The following is a 19,330-nucleotide window of genomic DNA, read 5'->3' on the forward strand; positions in this document are numbered from 1 at the left end:
CTCTAACCATTAAGATTTAAAAAATAAAAATAAAATATCGGTCAATTTGAAGAGTCCAATTCATCAGTCTCCCAACATTTTCCTTACTTTTTTATTTTTAAATATCAAACAACTCATTTGTCTAGTAATAAATGTACTCAAGAGCTTCCAAAATTCACAATTCACAATTCACATTACTTACATGACAATATTTAATTTGTATAATTTTAATTTTTATATTTATATTCTAAATTAAATCATACAATACAAGCATTTTATCAATCATGTAATGTACACCGACTTATAAGTAAAATTTTATTTTTTATATATCAAATACCTTGAAAACAAACCCAATAATCGTGTTGATTGTCCTGGATGGTAATTTGACAAAAATACAATCGAGGTCAATATCGAAATAAAAACAAAAAAGGGGGTTATATATCTGACACAACCCAAAACCTTTCTTGGACTCCGCGTTTGTCTTTTGGTCGTGGTAACTTACCGGCGGTGTCATCCTTAAACCTCTCTCTAGGTCCCCCAACTCTCATCATCCTGTTCTTACAGAACCCCATGTCTCTGACCTTTTTACCCTCAATTACATCTATATTTACAGCTCTCTGCATATCGGTCCGAGTCAGAGCAATCCCACCATTAGATACTGTTTTGGACTCGCACTCTATCGCCTCTTTCACAGAAGGTGGTCCTACAGAGAGCCTCCATTTACAAAGGCACATCTTTCTGAGACAAAGTGAGTAAAGTTTCCCTTTTTCTTTTTTCTTTTCCATTGAATTCTTGTTTAGTTTTTCAATGATCGATGTTGCATGTTTACGTTCCGTTTGAAAGTGTTTGTCTTTATTCTATTTCTGAATGCGGGGTATTTTTTTTTCTTTTTATGGTGATCATGATATTTTCTTTTGTGTTTGCATGCGGAGATGGTTTCCGGGTTTACAAGGGGTCGTGAAATTGGAAGTATTTTTTTTGCAATGTGCATTGGGGGTTTGTGTTCAAGTGTGTCATATGTGATGTTGATGATGGTTATTGAGGGGTTAAAGAATTAAATTCAGGACAATGTGCGTAGAAATTTTGAGTTATTGATCAGTTCGATTACTGCAATCAGTAGATTTGTCCGGGAACGAGTTTACGTTGTGTTATCGGTTGTTGCGGCTATGATCGGTGTTTTTGTTTGATATGTGAACTTAAGAGCGACTCGGAATTCTGTTAGCTTTCATGAATTTACGATCTACCGTGGCTATGGCTAACTGATCAATAGTGATATTGGTGGCTTATGTTTGATGCTTTGATTGATTAAAGGCCCTAGTTTGCTTGTTGGTTGGTGGAGATTGTTGTTGTTAATATTAGTATTCTAAGAATATATATGTGTGCGCGCGCTCGCGTATTTGTACTTTCTCGAGTTAACAAATTTTCTTCATATACATTTCAATATTTGAGCTATACGGTATTATCTGTGTTTCCTAATTGATGGCTGATGGGTCGTATTAATGGAGTCTGCAATTATCTGATCAATTCGGGATGGATATTGTTTGTTGGTTGTGGTTAGTCACTCTTTGCGGTTTTTCACTGATATCATTCATTAAATTAGAATGTATGCGATTCATTTGGACCGTGTTCCAGGTTATGCACAATCCTTGAGTTTGATTGTCCAGCATAGCATAATCTGTTATTCTGTTATTATCTTTACATTGTTCCTGAGATCATATAGTGGCGACAACAAAATTAGTTAAGGACATTTATATCAATTCTTCCAGCCGGGATTCATGGAACATTGCGCCCTATTGTACTATGACGTCACCACTCCTTTCCATTATTATTTTTACCTTGGTTAAGAGATCATACAGGATAGGCTGCAAAATTAGTAAAGGACATTTAATTCAAGTCTGCCACCTTGAATTTATGGAGCATTACACCCTATCATGTCATGACATCTGCACCTTAACTGATAACAAGTTTACTATTTTAGAGTACTTGTAGTTTTTTAGGTCCTTGGTGTGCTAACTAATATAGTTTGTCAGACATATGTTCTTTCTTTACTTTTTCCTTGTATGTAGAGGCATTTTTTAAATTTTATCTTATATGGTTGAGTTTACTAGATAATGTATGACATGGTTTATTGAAGTAATTCGTTCGCTTATATTCCTTCAAGAGCATAGAAGTTCAGTTTTTGACATCATTGGAGAAGCATGCATGATACAAATATTACTCTGTGGAGTTCTGATCTATAACAATGAGGGAGAGAGTGACTTAATAAAAAAAATAGGGCGAGAGAGTGGGTACGATAATTATGTTGAAGCTTTATACTTGTAAACAAATTTTGTTGAAGGTTTTTTGTGCATGACATGCTCGATAAAATAACCAAACAAGCTAAAACTGAAAGGATTTTCTTTAAACATATGCTTGAAAACTTCATATTATATTTTTTTATATTTAGTTTATTGTGGCATATGCTAGCTACTGTCAACCCACCATTTATGCACTTTGGGTGGAAGAGAACCTTAGACGATATGTTGTGTTTTAATGGTTGAGCATCTTCTTGTTGAGCTTTGGTGACAAGGGACCTGAGTTGTGTGATTCGCATCCAAGTTAGGGAGGTTTGGAATGATTCCAATAAATGGCAAAGAGGACCTTAATTAGGAAAAAAAATAAAGTTTATTGTGAACAAAAAACTGTCCAACTCTGCAATCATTTTTAATCGGTTTTACATCATTTACCATTAACATTAGTTCCATTAGTTTTTTGGATTCTTTTGAAATTTGTTTTGTGTTTACTTAAAAGTTAAAACTTCTTCTATTTATTCACCCTAAATTCTTTTTAGCAGTCAATTCAGAGAGGTAGTTTTATGCCTTTCGGAAGATTTGAAGTCAGGCCTGTAGTGCCACCTACCAGAGACTTTACCAGCTAAGATATCAGACATCTTTGGGCCAGCATATCAGACAGGTTTTGGTGGGATGTGGCTTTCTTATGCTTATAGATATTCGAAATCGTTTTTCTATGCCTTATACAAATTCCCAAGTTTCATTCCAAGTATTTTTCTGACCATCCAAGATTCCTTGGCCGGTGGCTTACTTTACTTTGGGCACATGTATTTGGGCGTGCCATGCTAGGAAAATTTTTGAGTCAAGGACACATTCATAGTGTTTCATGTTATGCCCTTCACTTCACTCATAATAAATACCATGATACTTCTTTATTTGATAACTTTTTTAAGCTGTCCCATTGTTTTAACACTTTTGATTTGCTTCATAGGTTGCTTGTTTTGTTCCATACCAAGCCCCATGGACCATGAGTTTTCTGAAGAGCAACAGGTGCCATCTGGTCACATAACTGCCATAAGATTTAGTTTTTCAACTCAGACAGATACAGTAAGTTCTTTTCCATGATCAATTCGATATTTTGGTGGTGTGCGAAGATGAAAAAGAGAGAGCAAATATAGGAGAACACTATATTAGGCAGTGTCTAGTGCTTGTCTGTTTTTTATTTGATTGGTGTCCTTAATTTCAAGTTGTAACTACCCCTTGGGTTGGCTCAAGTGGTAAAGGCGTTGGTCTTGGAGGTATGTTCCCTCCAAGTCTAAGGTTCGAATCCCACTAGGTGCAAACAATCTCTAGGTCCATCGAACTGAGGGATTTTCCCCCTGAATTACCCGAGGTGCACTTGCGGCCCTGCGGGAAACTTCTTGCCAAGGGCTTGTGCACTCCCAGGATTAGTTGAGACGCTGTTCCTGGACACCTGGTGCCAATAAAAAAATAATTCAAATTGTAACACTTGGAGGTCTTCTGGTATCATGTAATTTAATTTTGAAGAAACGGATTAATTATAAATAGTTGTTCATTCTTGTAGTCTGCAGATTGGGTGCATTCTTGTAAATTGAATGCCTTTGGAACCAGTAGCTGCCAATGCTAATAAAAGTTACTCACCCTTTGATGGCAGTAGGGTTGGTTAATTAATGTACGTATGCAGGCCACATTTCTTTAAAGAAAATATGGGCTTAAGCTAGTCTTGGGACGAGGTTGAACTTCAGGAATCAAAGATGATTCAGGTTCAGGTTTCAGAGAATTTTATTAGCTCAATGTCACTTTATACAAACTTGATATAGACAGAAACAAAATTTCTGTTTTGGTGCATTTGGTTGTAATGGAAAAAGAAAAAGAAATGGACTTTCAAGGGTGAGAAATATAGCTTACTGGAGATGAAGCGCATGTTATTATTTTTGTTTTTCATAAGTAAAATGGAAAACACTTTATTCTGTTTCGTAAATGTAGGTGGTATAGAAAAGTTACTCACCCTTTGATGAATCTTTGTCTCTTTTATTTTGCTCATTCCTTGACGTGGCTGCATTGTCTTATATGCTACAACAATGAAGTTCATTTGTTTCTCTTGGTGTCCCCACTAACTTTCTAACAATTTTTTTTTTGTTTTAATTTTCACTTGATGTGTATGGGATTATATATTGATGCTGAAATTTGTTTGTCCCTTGGTATACTTAATGACTTTATTTATGTCTAATTGACTTCCGTCGTCCTGCCTCCATTTAATGTAGTTTTAGGCTTTCCAAAAGAAATCATTGAAACACTTTTACCAGGGGAGGTGCTCCATATAATGCTCTCTCTCTCTCCCCCTCTCTCTCTCTCTCTCTCTCTCTCTCTCTCTCTCTCTCTCTCTCTCTCTCTCTCTCTCTCTCTCTACTGTATGTGTGGACGTTTCTGCATGCATGTTGGACGCTACTTCTTAAAATAAAAAATTTAAAGAAGTAGGAGAAAACCAATTGTACATTAAGTTGGCGTCCATGCTATCATTGACGCGATGTCATTATTATTAATATATCCTTTTTCTTTGTCATTTTTCTACCTATAGATGCTAATTCTCAGGTTCTGTAAAAATTATATTCTTTTTTAGCCTTGTCTATTGTCAGTTTATTTTATTCATCCCTCTAAAGTTACCCTGTAGTCTCCAACCCCTTCTCACTTTTATATCATAATTTGAATTTTCATTCGTCTATTCCTCCTTTGACTGTTTTTTCATTATGCGTGTTTCTTAATTTACAAATGATGCTGTTAAGAGAGTATGTCACTCCTATTAGAACCTGGAATAAAAATAACTGCTTGGTCAAGCGGATTATCTCTCAGGCATAAATTAGTTTGATGGTTTCAAAGAACTGAGATATCTTTTTCTTGATCAAAGGGCCTTTAAAGCATTGTCATATTGTAACAGGAGAAGGCATCTGTTATATCAATTGACGCAGTTAGTGAGGTCACTGATCCTAAGTTGGGACTTCCAAATCCATCTTCTCAATGCTCCACATGTGGTGCCAGAGATTTAAAATACTGTGAAGGTATAATAGACATTTGATATTAACTTATGTGACAATGAGTCCCTCTTCTATGCTCTTTTCATGGAAATTGTACTGAATTATTACTATAATTGTTTTGTTAAGGTCATTTTGGGGTTATCAAGTTTCCTTTCACCATACTCCATCCTTATTTTTTATCGGAAGTTGCAAAGATTTTGAACAAAATTTGCCCGGGATGTAAATCTGTACGGCAAGAACTAAAGGTCAAGGTCAGGTACTTCACGCCTTATGCTTAAAAGTAGCATTGTTATATTGTTGTCCCATTCAAAGTTTTTACTGTATTCCAGAAACTCCTAGAAGTATTTGTGTCATAGGGCATGTAATGGGTTATGTTTGCAATTTTTTTATCAGTGTGGATGACCCATTAATCATTTGTAATTGATACTTTTGCGATTAATTTCTTATGTATCTGAAGTCATTTCTTAAACTTCCTAGGTGTTTTTGGTTGGGTTAATAAAAGCTGTTCCACTGTTGATGTCAACAGGAGAGCTTGTAAAGCTTCTTTTACAGAAGACTTGTGTTCAATATAGTTTTGACCTTTTGTGCAAACTGCATCTCCATTTTTATTTTGATTAAGAAATTGTTTAAAAAAGAACCCTTTTTCCCCTCAAATAAGATGTTGCTCTAAAAAAACGTTTGCAATGCAAGTACATAAAAAATATTCAAAAGGTCCCCTGGCAACATACAATCTAAACTGAAGAGGTTACAAGAATCTGATGGAGAGAAAATACATAACACCCTGCATCCATGGGAGGGTAGTATATGAGACCCCAAATTGCCTGAGTGGGAGAAGTTTATACCCTTGAATCCTTGATAATGACCCCAAGGAGCTGTAATTGTAACCTTACCTAGTGTATTTGGAGAATAAACCTATAGGTGACTTGAACTTTTCTTGGGTCGTTTTAAATGGCATTAGAGCTAACTTATAAAAAAAAAAAAAAATGGCACTAGAGCTAATCTCAACTAGAAGTGTGGGATTTGAGTTTTGCAACGTCTTGAGCCACACCACAAGGAAATTCAAATTGTAATCTTGACTTATCCATTTGGAGTATGAGCCCAGATCTGCTCCCTTGGGTCATTACAAAGTGTTCGAACCTCCATGTTTTTCATCTGCTCACCATTCAGGAGCGTGCTTTAACTTGTTTTGGGTGAGCTCATTAAAGGTTCTAATCTAATGTATGATCTTCATCGTCTAAAATTGCTCTATTCTTTGTAGTTCTGTTTTGTACGATAAATTCTTAGTATCCAGTTATCAATTACACATACCTCTTCCTGGTGGATAGTAATTTCGGCTACTTTAATTTTATGCTAAATGCTTGTTTCCTAGTTGTCTGCTTGTTGTTAATGGTGTTTTATGTCTCCTCTTGATGTATGTGGCAGGATGGGGATTCGGTTCGTAGCCATCGTCAGTCTAAGAGTTGCAAATATTGTGCTGTGAGTTTCAAGTTTACCATGTTTTTATGTCTTCTTCTTTTTTGGGCCTTTCTGGTTTTGAAATCATGCTTCTATAATAAACAGGGAAATTCAGTAGAGTGGTATCCAACGGTGAAATTTAAGGTTTCCTCTACTGAAGTGTTCAGAAATTGTGCGATTATAGTAGAGATAAATGAAAAGTTGAAAAATAACGTTCAGAAGAAAAGTTTCAGGGGTTTGTCTGCTGACTTTTGGGATTTTATTCCAAAAGATGAACAGCAAGAAGAAAATTGTTTGAAACCAAACAGAAGGGTTCTATCACATGCACAGGTAACATGGCTTTCCCACATGGATTTTTCAATTGCGCAACCGTCTTTGGTCATTTGAGTATATGAGTAGTGCATGATAAATAGAATTTCCTGGATAGTTATATATATATATATATATATTTTTTTTTTTTTCAACAAGTATGGAAAACATAGTCATTTCTTGATCATTGATCAAACTATGACACCCTATCATGCACACAAAGACACAGAGGCATCTTCTCTAATATTAAGTTATTCTTCTTCTTCTTAATAGTATCTTATTCTAGAGGTAGAATCTATGAAATAATTTGATATCTTTATTTCTCTGCCTATTGCTCACCTCTTAAGTACTTGCAAGGGTTTTGGTAGAATAATAAGTAATTAATGTCCATTCTAGCAGCTTTTGCAATGATTGCACAATGACTAGGAAAACTAGTACTAGAGGTAAGTAACTAGGCCTATAAGTATGATAATAGCATCACACCATATTTACTTCAATCAGGCAAATTTTGTTTTCAGTGATTTTGTTTTTTTTTTATAAGTAATTTTTTTTTTGATAAGTTTCAGTGATTTTGTATTCAGAACTGTTTGATTTTTTTTTTTCCTATGGTTGTCACAACTAGCCATACTCTTATTCTTATGCTGATCTGATTGGTCTATGATGTCCCCTCTCTTATGATGCCTTATTTTTGGTTTTCAGGTCCGTTATTTATTGAATGATGTTGATCCCAAGCTCATAAAAAAGTTTGTTTTGAGGATAGAATCTCTTTTTCTCAACTGCTTTCCTGTGACGCCAAACTGTCATCGTGTTACTGAAGTTACACATGCATTTTCTAACGGACAGCGACTGGTCTTTGTAAGAATTCTCTCATTCACTGCTCTCCTTGTCTTAATGCGGGTTACAAATTGCACATAATCTTCTACGATTTCTGGTTTTCATCTCATGTGCTGATTCTACTAATTAAGCATTGTAGGATGACCGAACCAGGGCCTACAAGAAACTGGTTGACTTTAGAGGGATAGCTAATGAGTTGGGTTCTCGAGTTCTGGACTGCCTAAAAATTTCAAAGGCAAGCTGCCCTTCTTTGATTTCCTGTAGTGTTTTAATCAGACGTTTGTGAACCTCTTGATTGTCTTTCTTGTTTTAATTTCTGTACTTTTAACATGCAGTTAAGCTCGGAGAAGTTACCAGATAAATTTTTGGTTTCTGTCCAGCAAAAAAAAGGTGCAGATCCTTCCATCTCCTCTGGGTTGAGATGGATAAAAGATGTTGTTCTTGGGAAGCGAAATGATCACTGTTTCCGAATGGTGGTGGTTGGTGATCCACACATTAAGCTCAGTGAAATTGGTATACCCTGTCATATTGCGGAGAGATTGCAAATTTCTGAGAGTTTGAACAGGTGGAACTTTGATAAATTGAGCGATTGCTGTAGACTGTGTTTCATTGAAAAGGGAGAGGTTTATGTGCGTAGAAAAGGTAGTCTAGTTCGTGTGCGTCGCATTGCCGAACTTCAAATTGGGGACACTATATACAGGCCTCTTAATGATGGGGATATTTTGTTAATAAACAGGCCTCCATCGATACATCAACACTCCCTTATTGCTTTATCTGTTAAAGTCCTACCTGTAGCTTCAGTTCTTTCAATCAACCCACTTTGCTGTTCTCCCTTTCGTGGGGATTTCGATGGCGATTGCCTTCATGGCTATATTCCTCAATCTATTGATGCCAGGGTTGAACTTAGTGAGCTTGTTGCGTTAGATAGGCAATTAATTAATGGGCAGAATGGTAGGAACCTTCTTTCGCTTAGTCAAGATAGTTTGACTGCTGCCCATTTGGTCATGGAGGATGGGATCCTCTTGAACCTCTTCCAAATGCAGCAGCTGCAAATGTTCTGTCCGCATCAACTTCCACCGCCAGCTATTGTCAAAGCTCCCTCACTAAGTAGTTTTATTTGGACTGGCAAGCAATTATTCAGCATGCTACTGCCTCCAGGTTTTGAATATGATTTTCCTTCAAATGGTGTTTATGTTAGTAATGGAGAGCTTTTATCTTCTGAAGGATCTTTTTGGCTGCGTGACAACAATAGCAACCTTTTTCAAAGTCTTATCAAACATTGTCAGGGTAAGGTACTTGACTTCTTGTATGCTGCTCAGGAAGTACTTTGTGAGTGGTTATCAATGCGTGGTTTGAGTATTTCACTTTCAGACTTATACCTCTCCTCTAACTCATCCTCCCGGAAAAACATGATGGATGAGATCTTTTGTGGTTTACAAGAAGCAGAGCAGACATGTAATTTCAAACAGTTGATGGTGGATTCTTGTCGGTATTTTCTTGTCGAAGGTGGTGAAGAGAATGCTGTGGTTCTTGACGTGGAACGTTTGTGTTATGAGAAGCAAAAATCGTCTGCACTCAGTCAAGCTTCTGTTGATGCTTTCAAGCAAGTCTTTCGGGATATACAAAACTTAGTCTACAAATATGCAAGCAAGGACAACTCATTTATGTCTATGTTCAAGGCTGGAAGCAAGGGTAATTTGCTGAAATTGGTTCAGCATAGCATGTGTCTTGGCTTGCAACATTCTCTGGTTCCTCTATCATTTAGAATCCCCCACCAGCTCTCATGTGCTGCTTGGAATAACCAAAAGGTATATGGTTCAGTCCAGGATGCTGATGATAATCCTGAACATGTTCGGACTTACATCCCGTATGCTGTAGTTGAAAATTCCTTTCTGACGGGCTTGAATCCTTTAGAATGTTTTGTTCATTCAGTCACTAGTCGAGATAGTTCTTTCAGTGACAATGCAGACCTCCCTGGGACTTTGAACCGTAGGCTTATGTTCTTAATGCGTGATGTGTACACAGCATACGATGGAACGGTGCGAAATGCATATGGGAATCAGCTTATTCAGTTCTATTATAATCATAATAAGGATGCATCTACTCCAACTAGCAGCATCGATGACTTATTTGGTGAGAGTGTCGATGCTCATTATGGGATAGGTGGCCAGCCTGTCGGTTCATTGTCTGCTTCTGCCATTTCAGAAGCTGCATACAGTGCTTTGGACCAACCGATTAGTGTACTTGAAACTTCTCCATTGCTGAATCTGAAGGTTCTCTCTCTCTCTCTCTCTCTTCCCCCCCCGCCGCCCTTGTGCAACAGTTCAATAGCATTGTCCAAATATGTCAGTCAATTGCCGAAGTTGAATATGGGTAGAATCACGTTAAATAAATACTGTGAAATTATACTTCAATTAGCATGCAGTTCACTGCATCTACTTGCACTCAATGATTCCTGTGGTTAGACCACCCTGTAAGGTGTTCCACATTACCTATATACACAATTGAAAATGAGCTACAAGTTCTTTGGAAGTCCCTTGGCCTATTGCTCTGTAAGTAGAAGCCATTTAAAACAATTTAGTAACAGGAATTCATCTACGGACGTCCAGATGGAACCCAATTGTAGCCTTCTCTTCTAAGCAAGGTTTTCAAGCAGAGTCTCTAGCAACACAAGCAGGTGTTTGTGTCCGGTGTTGAAAATGTAAAATTCTGGGGCTCAGAAAAAGGGTCTTATTCTAATATAATTGAGTGGTCCATGGTCCAAGATGATTTTTCTGCTGGGAAAACTCACCTAATGGAAGATTCCATCAAATTTCAAGAGGTAAATGAAAATAAAATATAGACCACTGCCTACAGAAAAAAGGAACACCACGACTTTATACCATTTCATGGAGAACCCAAGTCCCTTGATGTAATCAAGTAATTCCATTGATTTGCAGCAACTATTTATAATCCTTTTCAAAAGTACTTACAAAAATCCTGTAAAAAATAAGTCAAACAAATCCTACATAACTTAGTCACTGGTATCTGTAGTTTGTGGTCTTATGGATTGTTTTTTACTTATATTGCGTTGAAGTAGGGCGTTACGTATCCATGAACATCCATTACATTGGTTCCTTGGTAGCCCATATGGGGTGATTGAATCCTCAAAGAATACCTAGTGATGTTTTAGTTGTTTAAATTCAATTAATGTTGTCTCATTCTGAGAATTCTTGACAAAACCATTGTATTCTGGTTTAATTATGCAGAAAGTACTGGAGTCTGGGACCAGAAAACGTAGTGCTAACAAAACTATGTCAATATATTTGTCTGAAAAACTTGGGAGACAGCGGCATGGTTTTGAGTATGGAGCCTTAGAAATCAAGAATCATTTGGAGAGACTAATATTTTCAGAAATTGTATCTACTGTCATGATAATGTTAGTTTCCATTTCTCTCTTTTTAGCTTTAACTCCCGTTTCCTGTTTTATTTTAACAATAACTTCATTTTTTAAATTTGATATAAATTGATGTGTCCTGTGGATATTAGCTTTTCCCCACAGACTTGTAGCAAGATGTCTTTCAGTCCTTGGGTTTGCCATTTTCATATATGCAAGGTATTACAATTTGAAAATTCAAATCTTTTCTATATTTTGTGCAAGTTCCAGAAATTGTGAGGAGATGAGGATTTATTGTGTCCTTTCAGGAAATTGCAAGGATGCGAGGATTAAAAGTGCATTCAATCATCAATTCTCTTCAGAAGAGGTATGACTACTTCAGGACAAAATTCAAGCTTCCCAACTTGCAAATAAGAAGCAAGTAAGTGCTTTCTTTGTGTAATTGAAAAGATTAGTTATAGTTAATCATTGGGGATATATTTGTATATTTGTGGATTCTTATTGTTCCTCGTGTTTTCACATATTTTTTTAGTATGAAGTAGGAATAGTTTTTTATACAACAAATTAGAATTTGCCACATCTCATAGACTTGATAATTGGTTGAAATTTATGTCTACATTTGGGAGGCCATATAAGCTAGTTTTAGCATGTATGACATGCATGATTTATTACTTATAAAAAACTGATTTGTGATTTATTGGGCACATGCGAGGCAACATTGCACTGCTGAAGCTTTGAGGTCTACTTTTCTTTTTGACTTGGTAACTAATTGGCAGAGACTGTTCTGTAAATGAAGCACGGGAAGATGATGATATATTTTGCATCAATGTCATGATAGCTGAAGTTTCCAGGAATTCTTCTTTACCATTGGATACAGTTCGAGACTTGGTCATACCTTTCCTTCTCGGAACAGTTATTAAAGGTTGGTAGTGGATAGCATCTCTTCAATCCAGCTTCAATGTTTCTATTTCTATAGATTAAACTATGTATATTTGATTCATTTATTCTGTGTACTTGGGCTCATGTTTTAGATTTCCTTTTGGTATTAGATAGTAGGTATTTCCTTTGTATAAGTCCTGTGTACTTGGGCTTATGCCTATTCTTGGGAATAAAATCTCTTATTACTTGTAAAAAAAAATTATTCTTTGTTGAATGTGTCATTCATGCTTAGTCTAATTATTTTTGTTCTTATTTCTGAATTTCTGAAATGTTCTTTAGGTTACCCAGAGATCAAGAAGGTAAATTTTTTATGGAATGATTGGTCCAAAGTACCAAGATGTCAGCACGGTTCTTCTGGTGAACTATACTTGAGGGTTGCTATGTCAGGAGACTCTCAGATGACAGATCTCTGGAGTTTACTAAAGAATGACTGTCTACAAATAATGGATATGATAAACTGGTCACGTAGTCATCCAGATAGCGTTCATGATTTTTGTTTGGCCTATGGAATAGATGCTGGATGGAAATATTTTCTTAATGTGTGTTCTCTCAACTCTGTTTTTATTTTTTGGGGGTGCAAACCCCAGGAAGAGGGGTTCAACTGTCACTTATATTTAACTACTGCAATGCCTCTTCATGTGCAGAGGTTGGACTCTGCAATATCCGACACTGGCAAGTCTGTTCTTCCTCAGCATTTGCTTCTTGTTGCTGATAGCCTATCAGCCACTGGAGAGTTTGTTGGCTTGAATGCAAAAGGCATTGCACAGCAAAGAGAACACGCATTAGTCTCGTCACCCTTTATGCAGTCTTGCTTCTCTGTTAGTTCTTAGATATGTTTTTCTTTATTTTGTTTTCTTCATTTAGGCATTGCATTATTTTTTGAATTAAAGATAATTGTGTATAACAAAATAATTCATATGTATGTTCTGTTATTTGTGCAGAACCCTAGTGCATGCTTTATTAAAGCTGCTAAGGCTGGCATTATGGATGATCTTAAGGGTCATATTGATGCATTGGCGTGGGGAAAGGTTCCTTCTACAGGGACTGGCAGCCACTTTGATATTATGTATTCTGGGAAGGTACATGGTATATTGTTCTTGCTGATCAAGTCTATCCAGGAGCTTCCTAAGTGAAGGGTTTTAATAAAATAGCTCATTCTAAAACTTGTATATGGATGGTGTCTCCCTACAATGCATTCTTTGATTTAAGTTCAGAAACAGAGGAATTTTGAAGCATGAATTATGGTATTAGAATCAGTCAAGAATGGCGTCTCCCCAAAATACAAAAATTTTGAATTTGAAAGGTCCCGTCCAAATGCAGCAAATGTTTAACATATGTAGTTATTGTGCGGATAAAAAGTTTGTCTTTCTTTTTCTTTTTTGATTTATTTTTGTGGTCTTTAAAATTTATTGGTTTTCCTGCATATAACATTATCATTCTCTTTTGAATATTTTTATGAATTTTTACAGTTGTTTCTCTCTCTCTCTGGGCTTTGGACTTTACTGGAGAGAGAGGAGGAGGTGGATTTTTTGCCTAATACATGGGTTTTTTGGTCTTCCAAAGATCTAATTATTTCAATCCCATTGTTATTAATCAGGGGTATGAGCTTGCACAGCCTGAGGATGTTTATAACCTGCTGGGTAGCCAAATTATTTCTGATGAGCAGAATGTAAAGACCAAAACGCCTGTTGTACACCACAGTACATCTGCCAAATGTGGCACTCAGTTTGTCTACAAGTATGGCGGTCTTGCACCAAAAGAACTTAAAAAGATGGAAAGCATATCGAAATCACTCTTAAGAAGCGTTTTGACATCAAATGATGTTCATAAGCTATCCCATGTGTTGAAGGGTATATTGCACAAGTAAGTTAAGATCTCCAGTGATTCTCCTCTGTTTTAGCTTTGTTTGTTGCATTGCATTCAGTCATTGTGATACCCCATATGATAAGTGAGGGTAGGTGGTGTATGATATCCCATATTGCTTGGGAAAGAGAAGTTCTTGCTCTTTATAAAGTTCTAATGAGGCTCCAATTATATCATTAACTAGTCTTTTTAGAGTATAGGTCATGTGGCTTGGGCCTTCTATTGAAGCCTTACAAATGGTATCGGAGTCTGTCCCAACTAGAAATGTGGGACTTGAGCTGTGCCACCTATAATGGACGGGCTCGACGAGGACGTTGGGAATTTAAGGAAGGAGATTGTGATACTCCCATATGATAAGTGAGGATAGGTGGTGTATGAGATCCCTTATTGCTTGTAAATGAGAAGTTCTTGCTCTTTATAAGGTTCCAATGGGGTTCCAATTGTATCATTGACTAGTCCTTTTGGAGTATAGGCCACATGTGGCTCGGGCCTTCTAGTGGGGCGTTACAGTCATGCTACACTAAGTGGCTTCTCCTTAATTTTATGCGAGTTCATCAACTATTTCACTTATCATTGTCCATTGTTTCCTAGCTCTATGGGACTCTAAACAAGACATTGAATTTTGTGTCTTTCAGCGTTTATGGCATCATCTTGTAAGGCACATGTATTGAAGATTACTTTTAGTTAAAAGAATATTTTATTTCACGTAAATGACTTTTAAATATAGATTATAGTCACTGGCATTCCTAGGGTGTACTTTAAAACTCAGCAAAATGCATAACCATAGCACCTTTTTTTTTTTTAATTACCTTTGAGGTAGACCAATGAGTTTTAGCTCAGAAGATATGTCACCTCGGCAGAATGAGGTGGAAGGTAAGCTCATGGGTTAGGCATTCCAGCTTCAGAAGCAGATGAGTTACTGAGATCCACATCTATGAATTGAAAGGTCCGAATGATCAAGCATTAACTCAAAAGCATTTGCTTAACACAAGCAACTCTTTGTAGCCCTGTCATTTTAACAGAATGGTAGCATGAGGGAATCACATTTGATGATCATCTTCTTATAAAAAGATTGGGTAAGTGTAAACACCCATAACTTTTTTTCTTATACAATTTGGTGAGTGATAAGGACTCACTTCACTCATAACTCATAAATCAAGGAAACTTCTCACCTAAGAACAAGGTGGAAGATGAACTCAGGGGTTCAGATCTTACTACACGTGTACTCCCAGGACTTACTGATCATCTTTAGAAATTGGTGAATTATCAGAAACGGTGTTTGGAAGTTCTCTATAGGAACATTTTGATATGCTCTCATGTGTGTGCAGATTTGCTCGCATACATGTGCAAGGGTGATAATAACTTTGAATCATGTTATTTTTGGCACGTTACTGTCTGCGTTGTTATGATACTTCTGTGAACAACTGCAATGTTTACCCCCTTTCTTTGAGCTCCTTGTCCTTGTGATTTTAAGTTCTGTATAGTTATATGATTCTCTATCCTAATTCAAAAGGGTGGGAATTTCTTGTATAAAAAACTGTACCTGTTTGGCTGTAGGTATCCTATTAATCACAGGTTAGATGAAAAGGACAAGTCAACTTTGATGATGGCTCTATATTTTCATCCTCGAAGGGATGAAAAGATTGGAAGTGGAGCTCAGGACATAAAGGACATAAAGGTATATAAAATGATGTGGTAAAAAAAAATAAAAAATTGTTGGTCATACCTTTGATGAAGTTCTGCTTTCTCTGCAACTGGTTGGCATCTTTTCTTGCCAAGTGTTCTTTCCCATGTGGGTGCCTTAAATATATTTCCCAAGTGTTCTTTCTCATTCATATGTCTGTATGAAAAAAAAAATTATAGCTAAATATTTAAGATTTCTTCTTTTGCTTATCAACTTTTCGGTTTTAATTATTTTATGTATAAACAAGAAAGTTTGGTAATATTAGTTTCAAAGTTCTCATTGTTCGAAATTATTACAAGAAAAGGTTTTTTCCACGGGTTTTAGTTGTAAAAACATATTTTATAGTTAGTATATACTAGTCATAAACCATGTGCAGGCCGGAATTACTAGATTGCTAGTACTATTTAGTCAAGCACCTAAGGTGGAAATTGAATGGTTATTTTTTTTCCAATTATCTGAAAATGAGAGGAAAGGTTGATAAAATGAAGAGTTTATATCAGAGGAGAGAAGGTTTTTTCCAGCAAAAGGAGGGGGAAAAGTTGAGAAACTGAAAGGTTTCTGATACAAAAGAATGAATAACCTTTCTGATATAAAAGAATGAATAGGTAATAAAATCTATGAAAATGGTTGATGACGTGGCTCATTCTTTTGTGAAGATATTGTTTCAGCTTTTATGTAGGTAGTAGATAGATTGCAATACTGTTGAGGTGACCTTTCTTAATTATTATTCATGTCATATTGTATCCAAAAGTGTCCTCATTTTGGTTAGAAGTGTTTTGAATGTTACAAGCACATATCCCAAGAGCTACATTAGCAAGATCAACTAACACGCTGAGAAAGAATCCAATTTATCCATGCGTAGCAAAGTTTTATTTGGTGTCACAATGCAAAATCTCTCTGTACTGTTGCATTTGAGGTGTATGTATACTCAAAACCTTAATTTCCTGCTAGACTAGTTTATATTGAAATGAATGGATGCTTAGGTATGCTTCTTCTCAGCTGCAAGTCATTTAAGTTTGAACAGATGGGCATTCGCGCTCAAACTCCTTGCTAATGAAATGGTCACCACTGTAAATATCCATGACATTTTATTTGATTCTGTTGGATATTTTCCTTGAGTTTCATGATGGCTCTTTCCCCAATCTTTTACAGGTTAGTTCCCACCCCAAGTACCAGAATACACGTTGCTTTGAATTGGTACGAATGGACGGGACAGTTGAAGATTTTTCTTACCACAAGTGTGTTCTTGGTGCTCTTGAGATGATTGATCCTCGAAGGGCAAAAAGCTACAAATCAAAATGGTTACAACACAATAATGTCTAAGCCCACCCATATATGCATGTACATATTTCTGAAGTCAAAACGTGTAAAGCGACCATCATTATGCTCGAGTTCTTCACATCACAGCCAAAGATGCAGGCATTTTGACTTACCTTGCAACGAGCTTGATCACCTGAAGCCTGCCCTTTTATCCTAGGCAATTCCAAGAAATGCTGGGTCTTTGGCAGCAGACCTATTCAGCAGTCATAAAACATATATATTTGCTCTTCTCTAACGATGGTGGACCATCTCAGAATAATAGTTTTGGAGCTTTCGTGCCTTTTCAAGCTGTTCATTTCCAGGGCAAGCAGAATATTGTGCACAACAAGAGAGCTAGTAGAGCAGTCTTAAATTTTTTTTTTTTAGTTAACAATTGTTTTGTCTCTTCATTTTCAAGACAAGCTGCTCTCTCTCTCTCTCTCTCTCTCTCTCTCTCAAATATAGGCAGGCCCCTTACCCATGCTTCTTTTTGCTGCTTCTACTATAACTTTGTTTGCCTTCAATCATCAGGCAAACAAGATCTAGTGGAAGCAGCAACGAGAAGCTTGTAAGGATCAATACCAATATTGGGATGTATCTATATGTAATATGGGGAGATACATATTTACATAAATTCTCCAAAAAAAAATCTTTGACATTTTAGCCGATATGGTGATCTGGTTGTTTTGCAAGTCTGGCTTTGTGAAACTATTCATTCTCAAGTATTCTCAAACTATTTCGTTATTATTTACAAACTATTCATTCCTATTAACAAATTATTCAATATTATTCATAAATTATTTTTTTATTATTTAAAAATATTCTGAAATATTCTTCATATCCAAATGAGTTCTTAAAGTTAGTAAATTCTAAGCTAGTTTGGTGTATAGTGTATGAGAGATCTGGACAGAATATAATTTTAGTTTGGAATTTAAAAAATTTAAATAACTTTCTTGAGCACTTTGATGGTCCAGAGACTGCATATCTGCAATGTCTTTGTTTTTATTACCATAATGACAATAGAGAATATATTGCATATCCTGACCGAATAAGACATTATTGTTGGCTGTACTGTCAATGAACAAGCCTTCATTTGTCGCTTTCACTAAACCCACCAAGCTTATTTAGGGTCTAGATGGTGGTGTTAGGTTCAAAGGCTACAGCAGCACGTTGCAGCAATGTGCTGCTGTAGTCCATATTAAATAATAAGCTCAACACTATATTATTAATGAAATTGCTTCTTTTTGCATCTTTCTTCACAAATTTCAGCATCTCATTCATATCTTTTATAGTCTTGCCAGGGGTTGCATGTGATTTGCCAATAAATTGCTGCTCTGTTCCTTTTTCTTTATTGGCTCAGAAGTCAGAAGGCAAAAGCGTGCTTTGTTCTTGGACCTGTATTATTGATTAGCAAGCCATGAGATTTTGTTTTCTTGTGAATTACTTCTCTAGCAGCCCTATTAGACCTGTGCTGAAGAAATGTCAATACGCAGCCAGTGAGCGAGCCACCTTCTTCTTTGTTTCTCATAAAACTTTTCTTTGACTATCTAAGATGTACCGATCATATAGCCCTCTTGACGTGACACCGTTATCTAAAACACGATAATTATTTATCTAAAACTACGTCGTAAGTTTTAATTTGAGTCTTGCTAATGGACTATATGAAGTTTGTTTTCTTTTGATTTTGACTATATTATGAAAACAAATTATGTACCCTTAATTTGTCCTTAGCCAATAAGATCAAATGCATTTATTTAATTTTATTCGTTTAAATCTGATATAATTTAATGGGTCCATTCCACCCACTATTTATATCCAATTAATTGGCATTCCCATTTCTAACATAATTAAAACATTCTTTTTAATCTCCTATTCTATTCTAATAATTTATGTTAGTTTTGTTACTAATATACTGAATTAATTTCCATCAATTTTATTTATTTATTTATTACTAGCCAGCACACCATGATGGAATGATCATGTCGTCGTTATTAGGACAATGATGATTTTGCTGTAAAGCTGCACCAACCGGTTGGCCGGAGATCACAGTGAATGACTGTAAGAATAGATAAATGTTTTAAAAAATGTGGAATTTTTTTTAATTGAATAATTAAAAAATTATTTTTTAATAATAATATAAATTTTTTATTTTTTTAAAAAAATATTTATGATGATTAAAAAATATATAAAAAAAATAAAAAATAAAAAGATGAAAAAAAATAATACCATTCAAAACATTTTTTAGATTTCGAATTTGAGACAAGTAGTA

General features: G+C 35.9%; 1 protein-coding gene across 5 annotated transcripts; it reads left to right on the top strand.

Moving 5' to 3' along the window:
• Positions 1-517: 517 nt before the first annotated feature.
• Positions 518-17,753, top strand: LOC108990858 (DNA-directed RNA polymerase IV subunit 1). 5 transcript variants are annotated; one of them, XM_035693964.1, is made up of 20 exons: positions 518-727; positions 2,810-2,931; positions 3,241-3,356; positions 5,206-5,326; positions 5,429-5,553; positions 6,725-6,778; positions 6,863-7,087; positions 7,766-7,921; positions 8,040-8,135; positions 8,236-10,173; positions 11,149-11,318; positions 11,429-11,495; positions 11,585-11,697; positions 12,053-12,198; positions 12,495-12,754; positions 12,860-13,033; positions 13,157-13,294; positions 13,813-14,078; positions 15,636-15,756; positions 16,915-17,753. In XM_035693964.1, the coding sequence occupies exons 3-20, from the start codon at positions 3,270-3,272 to the stop codon at positions 17,083-17,085; spliced, it is 4,428 nt and encodes a 1,475-aa protein (XP_035549857.1). In that variant the 5' UTR covers positions 518-727; positions 2,810-2,931; positions 3,241-3,269; the 3' UTR covers positions 17,086-17,753. The 5 variants fall into 5 exon arrangements, with proteins under 5 accessions (XP_035549857.1, XP_018820499.2, XP_035549858.1 ...); XM_018964954.2 differs by having other exon boundaries at positions 2,813-2,931; XM_018964955.2 differs by lacking the exon at positions 518-727 and adding an exon at positions 787-1,049 and having other exon boundaries at positions 2,813-2,931.
• The last annotated feature ends 1,577 nt before the right edge of the window (positions 17,754-19,330 follow it).

This window comes from Juglans regia, chromosome 9 (genome assembly GCF_001411555.2).
Source record: "Juglans regia cultivar Chandler chromosome 9, Walnut 2.0, whole genome shotgun sequence".
Classification (NCBI taxonomy): domain Eukaryota; kingdom Viridiplantae; phylum Streptophyta; class Magnoliopsida; order Fagales; family Juglandaceae; genus Juglans; species Juglans regia.

Coding starts and splice junctions, on each gene's coding strand:
- LOC108990858 (XM_035693964.1), top strand. CDS start 3,270: ATGGACCATGAGTTTTCTGAAGAGCAACAGGTGCCATCTGGTCACATA. Junction 11,496..11,584: donor GCCATTTTCATATATGCAAG/GTATTACAATTT, acceptor GTGTCCTTTCAG/GAAATTGCAAGGATGCGAGG. Junction 12,199..12,494: donor TCTCGGAACAGTTATTAAAG/GTTGGTAGTGGA, acceptor AATGTTCTTTAG/GTTACCCAGAGATCAAGAAG.